Here is an 11,709-nt window from a genome sequence, read left to right on the forward strand (position 1 = left end):
CCTTCTTTTGAAAAGTTTCTGTTCATGTCCTTTGCCCACTTTTTGATAGGGTCATTTGATTTTTTCTTGTTGATTTTTCCGAGTTCTAAGTAGATTCTGGTTATCAGCCCTCTGTCGGATTTGTAGAGCTCGGCTCCGTTTTGCTCTCTCCTGTCCTCTTGCCTTCCACCATGTGATGATGTAGCAAGAAGGCTCTTACCAGTTGCTGGCACCTTGATCTTGGACTTCCCAGCCTCCAGAACTATGAGAAATCAATTCCTGTTGTTTATAAATTACTCAGTCTAAGACATTTCTGTTACAGCAGCACAAAGCAGGCTAAGACACACTGCTTTACATTTCCCAGACAATTCTAATTCAGACTCTTGCTGAACTTTCACAGAACCTTGTGCAAACTCTCATCCCCTACATTGCTGTACCTGAATATTTTGTTTAGGTGTCAGTTTTCTCCCACATCCATAAACTGTTTCTATCTTGGCTACCTCATATGGTATCATATTAAAAATATTTGATGAATGACATATCCATCAAAATCCTGACTTTACAAAGAGTATTCCTAAGGACCACTCCAATTCCCAAATGACTAAGGTGATTTACAGAATCCCATTCTCTACACGGGTGAATTACTGTTACACATTTCTATATTCTATTTCTAACCAAGACTTCTTATGTCTCCAATCATTATCCCTTTTAGAGTAAAGCATGTGTAAACCACATTTAGCATTTCTATTTTATATCCAGGTAACAGTCTATATCGAAAAGATCTTAATAATCATCCTCTGAAAAAAATGCCTCAAGGAAATTTGACCGTACGTATTGCCTCTTAGTGTGATTTCATATTGTTCATGGCCAGTTTTATAACTTATTAAAATAGTTTATAATCTAAGTTTCAAGGCTTCTCTCAGAAAGTTTTGAGCCCATTTCCTTAGCAGAGTTATAAACGAGAGTTTAAAAGGCAATGAAAAGCGTGTAAACTATTGAATAGCTTCTTGGTGCTGCCATGCTTAATGCACCTGCCAGCCTTGGGCGACGTCTGTGGGCCTGGCTTTGCTTGTTGCAGAGGCTAAAGTAGCCTGGTGTCTTTCATTGACAGACTCCAGATAGACCAATACCTGCAGACTGCTTCAAAACAGGAAGTTTTCACATGGTCAAATTGAGAGAGTGGGAATTAGTAGTACTGAACAATGCAAGTCACAGAGAAAGTAGCAATGAGAAATTCTATAAACAGAGAGCCACTTAGTTTCTGACTGCCAGACATTATCAGGAATATGAACTGTACTGGACAACATTTGGAGTGGATGGCTAGAAGCCCCAGTGGACCCCTATCCTCTACATTCTTCTTTTATTTGCTCATATATTCCACTAGATAATCATCAGTTAAAATGAAAGCATAGTAAAGTATATAAAACTTCATGCAGTTTTAATCTTGAAAAACATACCTAAGCTTTCCAGGCCTCAGTTATAAAAATAATAGTAATAATAAAAATAGTAATAACAACTAACATTTATTGAGGATTCATTCTGTCTCAGGTACTATTCTAAGTGCTTGACATATATTACTTCCTTTTCTAAAATACTTTCCTTACACAGTTTGTTGTTAGAATTAAGAGAAATGACCCAGGTAAAGTTCTTAGCTCAGAGTCTTGCCAAAAAGCTTCCAAAAAGTTAACTATTTTGTTATTGTTTTAACTGACAACAATAACAACAGCAATAAATGGCCCCTGTTCCAAATAAAACTCTAAGAGCCTTTTTAAAACTTTTGGTCCTTAGATGAAGTCCCAAGGCTTTGTAACATCCCAGAATTACCCACAGCCTAGCTCAGTGCCTGACACAGATTAAATGGTCAACAAATACTTATAAAAATAACTAAAAATCCTAAATTATATGGATATGTTTGTAAGTAGATTTTGCAGAGAAGAGAGTTTGTGGTTTTCTTCAGATTCTCAAAATATTTCATGGTCTAAGAAAATAATGAGCCACTACTTTAAAAGAGAATCTGTCACTGGGTAAGTAACGAAGTCTAATGAGAACGACAAGAAAGCAGGGAGGAAAAATCTGAGTGGGGCTGGCTTCCCACCATAAGAGGGTTTGGAAAGGCCTGCAATGCTAGCCTACAGGGTGGCAGTCCAAGACTGTTGCCTCTCCCCACCTGGAAATTCCCATTTGCCCTCTGAGGCCATTTACATAAGACTTTGTGGGATTACTGGCCCTACATCTAACCTTGAATGGAATGATTTAATGCCAGATAATTTTGTTCTGGTTTTGTAGGAATCATAGAATGTTTAGCCCTGGAAAGAACCTCATACATCATCTATTTCAGGGTTTTCAAATTTATAGCAGATGTGTTGCCATTCCCCTTACTGCACCCATGGAAGACATCTTTAATTAGGGACAGCACTCTACTTCTGTAGCTTTTGAATCTTTCTTAACATAATATCATATGCAGCTATTACCAATTGATTGAAATTAGAATGCACACAAAAATAGTTTTCTATCACTATTACATGTCCAATATCCTCCTATTTCAGTTGGGAAGATCAAGGAGAAGACATTTGATATGTCTCCGGGTTAGACCTGACCACTGTGAAGTGAGCAATAAGAGACTTTTGAGGCACAAAGGGTTGTGACTTCAAACTACAGACATTTAAGCACCAAATATCATCTTCTATGCCTTTGCTGTTATTTTCCTCATATTTTTAGAATAAAGAAAGAAACTCCTTTAAATGACCTTCATCCCACTTATAAGTCTAGAAGGAAGCTAAAGAAATTATGAATGATTTTAAGTACTGTTCCATACACTGTTCTTTTTTTATTTTAAACAAAAAGGTAGTTAAGCAAAGGTTCAGGCCTCAGGGCCCCTCTCTCCCGTCTCTTGGTATCCTTGGAAAAGAGTAGTTTGGGGAAAGTACTGCCTTGAATTCAAAAGACCTGAGGCTGTTACAACTAGCTGAGGATGTCACTCAGCTGCTTTGGGCCTCACTTACCCCTACTGTTATAGGAGAACATTGGACATTTCATAGGAATGTTTCTCTCACTTGCTCTCTCTTGTATGGGAGAGAAAAAGTGGATTTTTGTTGAACGGAATGTGAAGATTTATTTATTTGCCTTTGTGTGTGTGTGTGTGTGTGTGTGTGTGTGTGCATATATGTGAATGGAAAGCAAATTTAAGGTAAGAGTGAAGATTGACTAGGGAAAGGCATGAATTAAAGTGCATTTCCAACTTTTTAAGCCATTAATTAAATAATGTAGATCTGGCTTCAAAATTATTAAGCATCATTGTAGTTCTCATAACTTAGAATAGAGTGCTTTCTCTGCATGATGAGGGCATATCAGGTATGAGCTTTGTCATAAACTTGTCCAGTTGAGTCTGTGGAGAAAAACTAGAGAAAATTGGAGTTTTTAAGCACACCAGTAGAGATCAAATTTAAAGTTATGCTATGGGCTAGATTTTTCTTTCCTTGTGAGGATGGCAAGGGTGGCTGGGAGAGGAGCATTGCCAAATATGTAGCTATCTTTCTGCCTTCTTTATCATATACTCTAAGAAACTGGCTTAAATCCCGTCCTTCTCTCTGGCATTGGTCCCTTTTTGAAATATGAAAATTACAGAGGTAAATTAGAAAATAAGCCAGTATTATACGAAAACATATTTATTGGCTGAATAATAAAACTTAGCTAAGGAGTTATTAGAATTAGAATCCTCCCTACTTGAAGTACAAGTTTCCAATAAGCAAACAGAAGCAAAACCCCCAAATGAGAAAGAATACATCGGTAACCTAAATCATGGGTATTTGGGGGTATGTTTAAGCAATCTATCTACTTCTCTGTAATTTACTGGAGCACTGATGACAAAGCATAGACATACAATGAGAGGCGTAGTGAATCAGCACATCCACGTGAGTGTTCAACCACTGCAAAGCTTGGACTTCTTAAACGTGGCCACTTTAACTTACACACACGCACAGAGGCACTTTGGAAATCTCCTTGCAAAGGATGATTTGCATATAGTTTCTTGACAATACTCTTACAAAAAAAATGAAAACAAAAACAACTCTCTGACCACGGTTAATAAATAAGAGAGAAAAGGAGAAGAAACAAGCTACTGCCATGAGCCGGCAGGCACGCGGAGCAGCACCTTGGACCTCATTTGAAAAACAGGCAACTCTGACAGCTTTCAGAGCCCAAGAGAGAAGGCTGGAGGCCGAAGGGAGCTATGCATTATAATCTTTGGCTATTTCCACATAATCTCCAGGATGGAGAAGTTTAATCAGTCCCTGCCACATAAACTGTGTTCTTTTACATGTGGCTGAAACAAGTATCTCTGCAGAGTTATAAAACACTCTAGGAATGGCATTGCTTTAAATTGTTCTTTCCAGGTGATATATCCATAACGATCACATAAATAATGTACAAAAACAAAACCAAAAAACAATATTACTCAATTATGAACATTTTCTTTCTTTTTAAAGATGACCTCAGATTCATTCTCAAAGTGCAAATCTGGATATTAAAAATAAAAAAATAGGTTTAAGGGAACTGTAGCCCCATCTTCTATCCCCCGCCCTCCACAGTGGGGCCAATTCGATTCCCTCTCCCTCCCATCTGTGCCCTTCCTCCTATACTTTAAGATAGTCGTTTTTCAGCCGACCCAGCCGGGTCCCATGGCTCCTGATGGTGAGGGCCAGCAGCTCGTATTTGTCCCTAAGCCCCACAGAAATGTCCAGCGTCTCCTTCAGCAGGGACTTGGTGTGGACCAGCATCCCCAGGAAGTCCTCGTTCAGCCTGCTCTCCTGCCGACTGTCCTGTTCCTGGCCCTGCTTGAACTTGCTCTCCAGCTCAGTGAGGGACTTGTCGGAGTTGGAGTAGGCATCCCCGATCTGGTGAGACTCTCGCCGCAGGTATTTGCCGTAGCTCTCCTCCCCGTCCAGGTCGTAGGAGATGCTCTTGCTGATGCCCTCCAGGACGCGCCCAGCATCCTCCACCTGGCGGCCCAGCACAGTGAACTCCTCCCGCAGGGTGAGGCTCATCAGGCTGCTTGTCTGGCTCCCCTCCCCCTGGGAGCAGCGCCGGTGGTCACTCACCCTGAAGAGCAACTGGCACTTCTCGGGGTCATCGTTCTCCTCATAGTCCCCGTCGGGCACGAAGTAGTGGTGCAGAGTCCCATTGGACATCTCCGGGTAGAGGGGGCCGTCGAAGTAGCCCTGACACAGGTAGCAGAAGAAACTCATCCAGAGGAACTTCAGGAACACCATTCTGGATATTCGGGATGACCAGGGACCCCAGGAGAAGACTGTCCGCCCAGGCACAAGGAAGGGGGTCTCCTTGGGAGTCAGTGCCTCCCTGAGACGGCGTCTGCCTCTGTCCTGGACGGCTCGCTGCACCCTGGCCCCCGCTCCCCAGCAGGCTTCATGTGGCTGTGCAGCAGCGCAGGATGCACCTAGCTGTGCGCCCGCTCGCTGCTTGCTGGGCGGCTGCAGCTCCCGCGCGGGCTCCGTCCCCGCGCAGGATTGCAGGCGGAGAGCGGGGAACCCCTCCTCCAGGGCTCTGGCAGGACGCTGGCGCTGTTGCCCCGCTCTCGGAGTTCCCCCTTGCTCCTGGGAGATGGTGCGTGTAGCTGGAGAGAAAAGCTCTTGCCCTCTGATACTATTTCAATTCCTGGACTGGGTGGGAATGTGGAGCTTTTCCTTTTGGCTGCAGATATCCTGAGGATCTCTCTGCTCTCAAATTACAGCTGATTTCGTCACTTGGAAGCCAGGGAACAAGTTTGGAGAGAAACCTCTCACCAGGTCTCTGTTATTAAAGGTACAGGGTCTCTTTTTAAAGATTGGAAGGGGAGACTCTGCAAAATAGAACTTCGTGTTCCCTGAAGGAGGAAATGAAAAGAGAGTTAAGTAAAATTTCCACAACTAAAAGCCTAGTTTGCTATTGATGTATTGGGGGAAAGAGTGATTACCCTGAGAAATGCCATTTCACATGTCTAAATAAATATCAGTTCGGTTGGATTTGTTGAGTATGTAAATTTTTATCTTTAAAAAGTTTGTTCCTTTAAAGGCAAAATTGAAGTGCCAGAAATGACGGTTTTGTTTGGAAATGATTTTTTATTTAAAGTTAATAAAAACAATACTTTGGAAGTAATAAAAATATATAAAATTGATGAATGCATAGTTGCTAGCATGTATGAGAACAGAGGCTGAAAAATGAAATTTTGTCAGTTTTATGAGTAAAAGAACAACTGAGATCATTGTTTAATTTGATAAAACAATGCTAAGCTTCTGTGTTGAATCTTTAACTTAATACTCTCACAGCTATTGCCTCTTTCGAGATCCTTGAAAGCTTTTGAAGAATATAGGGCTGGTACTGTTATCCCCATTTTCCAGATGGAGAAATGAAAGGGCACAAGGTTAAGCAAGTTGCTTATAGTCACACAGTTAGATTGTAGTTGAGCCAGAACTCATTAAGTCACAGGGTCTTTTAATTTAATTTGGGAAATGAAACACCTTTTTTTCCTCCACCAGGTTATTTTAGCTTTTGAGTTATGAATTGATTGGCAAATGGCCATTGTGAAGGCCATTCATTTGTTTGATGAATATTTCTTGAGCATTTACTGCGTGCCAGGGTTTGGGAATACAACAGTCAATGCAAATAAAGACAAATCCTTGCCCTCCTGGAGCTTACATTCCCAGAAACAGAGGACTAAATTAATATAAATAAATCAGATACATTGTATGTTGGACAGTAGTAGGGTTGTGGAGGAAAGAAAACAAGGAAGAGGGGACAAAGCAGAGGCAGGCAGCACTCCTATTTCCATGGGCATTTTCTCCTTCTGCTTTGGGATGTAACTGAAATACTCCTATTGATTTGCCAATGATACGGACCTATTTCCCTTCCTGGGTCATAAGGGACTAGTTTCATTCAGAGCCATAGTTCACTCAGATCTGGGACTGTCACACTCATCATCACTTTCACTGACGTAAGCAACCCAGACTGCTGGATAGACAATGAGAAGTCCAGTTACGTAATTCGATCTTTTGTTAATGTGGTATCACATGCGTAGATTTTTTGAGGCATGTTGACTGCACATTTTAATTCTTATCCAGATACTTGACATCATGGAAACATAGACAAAGGACTTTTCTTAGTGTTTATGCCAAGTAGAAGACCAAGGCCTATTTTCACTCTATCCCAGCAGAAAACTACAACCTCTTCCAGTTGAGAGACTGGACTGTTGGACCTAAGAGCTACATTTCTTCATTCCTTTTTCCCTGGGACATTCACAAATGACAACAAATGGATTCAAATTGGCTGCTTGGCCAAAGAAGAGAAGAGGAATTTACTCTGATTCATTCCACTTCTTGCACAATCTCTCCCTGATTTACTAATCGATTCAATTAAGCCAATCTATATTAAGCACTTACTCCGTGCTCCCGACTTTCAAGTACAGTGTTAAGTTAGCTACAGATACAAAGATGTGCACTAAAATGTTTCAGCCTACAAAGAGCTTGCTCTCTGTTGGAAGGTCAGGCATATGGACATATAAAGTCATAATAAGAAAAGTGAAGAGTATTTCCTTTCTACCTGCAAGTAGATTATTAGATAATCTCATATAAAGATAAAAACTCCATGTCATGTATTAGAAAGGAATCATTTTTGTGCAAGTAACTAAAAGTCCACTTCAGTCTGACTAAAGACAAAGAGAAGTTTATTGACTCACAGAAAGTCTAGGATTAGATTCTCAAACAAGGTCTGATCCAGAACCTAGTTTTTCCTCCCACCATTTCTTGGTTCTAGTTCCTCAGCTTATGTTCATTCTTGGGCAGTCTCTTTCACTGGTGGTTCCAAGATGATACCAGTGTCTTCTGGAGGGCTCTATGCTTCCTTGTTCATATCTAGCAGGAATGACAGATTGGATGTCCTGGTAGCTCAAATTCAGGTCCCTCAAGTCAGCCTCAGTGGCCACAGTTGGCCTGATGTAGATCATGAATATATCTTTAAACCAGGCTAACTGTAGTCAGAGGTTTGGGATAAGCCACTTGGCTTAAAACAACAGGGGCCCAGTTCTGTAGCCAAAGGCAAGGTGCCATGCAAACTACATGGCTGGGTGATTTAGGGTCCTGTTTGGGAAGGGGACAGTATGACAGTAGATTCTGAGGAAATAACTATAAGCATTTTCCCCACCTCATGCCTTTATCTTCATTAAACACGTCTTAAAGACACTGCCATCCTTTTGTAGCAGTGTGCTTGCTAATAGGTTTAACAGCTGCATGCATGGGGGAAAAGCCCTCATTTGTAGCATTTGCTGATTTCCATGATATAAATACTTTCACAATGGCCATCGCTGAATACAAAGTTGAGAAAACATGCACAGTCCTGAACCATTTTATAGCATTTCCATCATATAGATATGTTAGATGCAAATAACTCCCAGCAAATAGGAAATAATAAAAATCTAGTAAAAGAATTGAGGTGATGAGTTTTGCATGTATTGCCTTTAACATAGTTTACTTAATTAAACGTTTAAATAGTTTATTTTTTAATAATGGTTATGTTTTAACAACTGACTTGCAAAATTCCTAAAAACCTAACTATCAGCTCCCACGAGATAGTGCAAGCCGGCGCCAGCACATCATGGCCTTTTGATCCAACACTTCATTTTGTTCAGTTTTAAAAGGTCTTTATTTCTAGGTTTTTCATATGTTCCCAGTTCCATGTTGGGCTGGTCTGCTAGGGTTAGAGCTAAGGTGGGCTTCTGAGGGTTGATCTGGAATAAATGAACCCAAAGGAAATGTCCAAACAGACATAGAAGATAGAAGAATAAGATTTGCTTATCCTTTTATCATTTTTAGTGCACTTTAAAATCTTGTTTCTTTAGACCAATAACCACCTTAGAGAGGGAAGCAGGAATTTAGGCTGGCACCATGAGCCTGAAGATCTTTAAGTCCCATTGTTGAAGGTTTTTGTGATCTCCTGTTTCTGATTATGGTAATACTAATACTTTTATAGAAAAGGGGCTTGTATATATTAAGAATAAAGAGGTTTGGGGACATTGGGTTTCACCGTGCAGCTTAGAAACCCCCAAAAAGACTCTGGGAGGTAGAAGCCTTCATTCTCAACATCCCCCCAAACTGTCAGGCTGAGTCCCTGGACCATGTCAAAGAAGACAAAAACAGAAACAGAGTTATTCTGGACCAGGGTCAGGGTTCTGAGGTGGGACAAGAGAGGAAAGGAAGAAGGGAAAGGAAGACAAGAAGGACACAGCATTTAGCACTTGGACATTTTTTATTTTTATCAACTAAGAGATTATTGAGCAGCTATTGTTTGCAGAGGGTGGGAAGGAGAAAGAAAGAGAAATAAAGAAGAGAAAAGAAAAGTAGGCAAGGAAAGAAGGTAGTAAAAAAGAAAGAATGAAAAGAAAAGAAATGAAGGGAGAGATTGAAATAAATTTTGATTATCTAGTCTGTGCTATTTGTTATGCTAAATCAGTGAAGTGATTATTGTTATTTACTACAAGAACATTGGTTAGGAGCCATAGGACAGCTAATTAACAAGAATAATCACAAACAAAAAACCAAATTTCATATCAAATATAGGCAATAAAACACACCTATGAAAACAATGGGAATGCTTACAAGGAAATAGGCATAATGTGTGAAGGGAGTCTGGTCAGTTCTCACAGTCTTTCTGTATTAGTCAGAATATGCTATGCTATGTTGTGGTAACAAACATCACAAAATGCTAACACAGAATTCATGTTCACTGCAGGTCAAGGTCACTCAGCAACTTTCTTCTATATGACAACTCTGTTGCACCATCTGCGACATGAAACCTTCATGGTTGATGCAGCAAGGGAAAAGGGCTCTGGAGAGTCTTGTGCTGCATTTAAGTGCATTGTATTGGGAGTGACAGAGACTACTTTTGCACACAGCCCATTGGCTGGTGACATTGCCCCGTTTTGGTGCAAAGGGAGGGAGAGTCTCATCCTTTCTTGTGCCCAGGAGAGGAAAACCAGATGTGGATGAGTCCTGAATATCTTTATCATGCTTTCCAACAGGAAAAATACTTGCTAGAAATTCTAGAAATGCCAAACAGGAAATGAGTATGTAAGTTGTGAAATGTAGTCTATAATAACACAAATATTTCCTATCTTCAGCCAGGATAGAAAATGCAAGCAAAGAGAAAGACCATAAGCACTTACTTTACTGTCCCTCCCAGATTCAATGAGTCTGATTCTTTCCACCCATTTTACCCATGAACACAGAACACACTGAATCATAGAAGAGAGGAGCTGGGGAGAGTCAGAGAAGGAGAAATAAGGATTAGAGTCTGCAAAAAGGGAAGGAGGTTGAGGGGATTGGGTGTCCAGGAAACTAGAGGCAGAAAGCATCCTATGAGGTGAGAGGACCCCGATCAGCTTGGCTGAAGGGAATTCTGGGGATACAGGCACTAGACATAGGTATGTGAGGGGAGTAAAAGAGGAGGGACAGAGGGAACAGTTAAATCTTCAATGAGGAGATGTGATCATTGACAATGAAAGCAGGAGTTCTTTCAGAAGAGGAGAGTGCTATGGAGAGGTTGGCCTTGAGCCAGAGGACCAAATAGTGTCTGCCTGTGCAGCACCATGCCACGCTTAGTTAAATGTATGATAAGGACTCAGTCATTTGGGAGAAATTTTATCCCCTGTTTTTTGGCTCCTCAATGGCTTCCTACCATAGTTAGGCTAAAATTCAATCTCCTTAGCTGGCCAACCAGACCTTAAATTGTCTCATCCCAGTTTCTAAATTTCCATCTCCTGGGACTCCTGACTTTACTATGCTAAAGCTATACAGGCTTCGTTTAATTACTTACATCTCACCTCAAGGTCTTCCCTCATGCAGTCTTTCTGCTTGGAAACCTCCTTTTAAACTCCTTTCCTGGCTAATGCCTACTCTTCATGTCTGAACAGTAATGTCACTTCCTCTAAAAGCCCCTCCTGGATCTTTGAATATTAATTCATTCTACCCATCATTCTCTTCCATACCACTGTGTTCTTTTTCTCTTGGAACTTTCCACTATTGTACTTATACTTTAAGTTACGGATTTATTTGTCCTAGGCTTTTCTCTCCAGCTCAGTTTAAACTGTGAAGATAGGCTGATGTGTTCACTTCCACCTTCCCGGTGCTTAGCCCAGCAATGGGACGGACCACAGGAGGTGCTCAACGAATGTTGTTGGCATCCTAGGTTGAGCTGGTCACTTCCTATTTAATATTTCAACAAGATGTTTTTGTGGTTAGTGTTTCAATGGTACTTTTCTTTGTTCTTTTAGAATGTGTGCTGCATTGTATTGGACTAATTTATTAACTTGTCCATCTTCCCCCACTAGACTGTGAGTTCTTCAAAGATAACAGTATATTTTATTTACCTTTATATTCCCTGTGACTAGCACAGAGCCAATCGTATAACCAAATAATTATTATTTGTTGTGATAGCTAAACTGTAGAATTTAAGGAATTCTATTATTTAATAATGGTCAGATAATCTATTCGAGTCCATGTTTTGTCTGGCCAGTGACGGTCTCACATTGGGTCTGAGTAATCCTGGCAGGAAAGAAGGGAAAGAGCCCCGTGAATTCCAATATTTAGAACATTGAGAAGGGAATATAACTCAGAAGAGATATTTTTGACCCATCCTAAGTAAACTATGCAGCAATCTGTACATATGGTCCTAGACTATTGTGGTCTG

At 40.7% G+C, this 11,709-nt stretch overlaps 1 protein-coding gene across 1 annotated transcript; it reads right to left on the bottom strand.

Annotated features, from left to right (window-relative positions):
• Positions 1-3,640: 3,640 nt before the first annotated feature.
• FIBIN (fin bud initiation factor homolog (zebrafish)) lies at positions 3,641-5,415 on the bottom strand. Its single transcript, XM_012649599.1, has one exon. It carries the CDS (start codon positions 5,244-5,246, stop codon positions 4,611-4,613), a length of 636 nt encoding a protein of 211 aa, XP_012505053.1. The 5' UTR covers positions 5,247-5,415; the 3' UTR covers positions 3,641-4,610.
• Positions 5,416-11,709: the final 6,294 nt, after the last annotated feature.

Source organism: Propithecus coquereli, unplaced genomic scaffold (assembly GCF_000956105.1).
Source record: "Propithecus coquereli isolate 6110/MARCELLA unplaced genomic scaffold, Pcoq_1.0 Scaffold30, whole genome shotgun sequence".
NCBI classification, from domain to species: domain Eukaryota; kingdom Metazoa; phylum Chordata; class Mammalia; order Primates; family Indriidae; genus Propithecus; species Propithecus coquereli.

Excerpts from the sequence above, each read along its gene's own strand:
- FIBIN (XM_012649599.1), bottom strand. The coding sequence starts at position 5,246 with ATGGTGTTCCTGAAGTTCCTCTGGATGAGTTTCTTCTGCTACCTGTGT.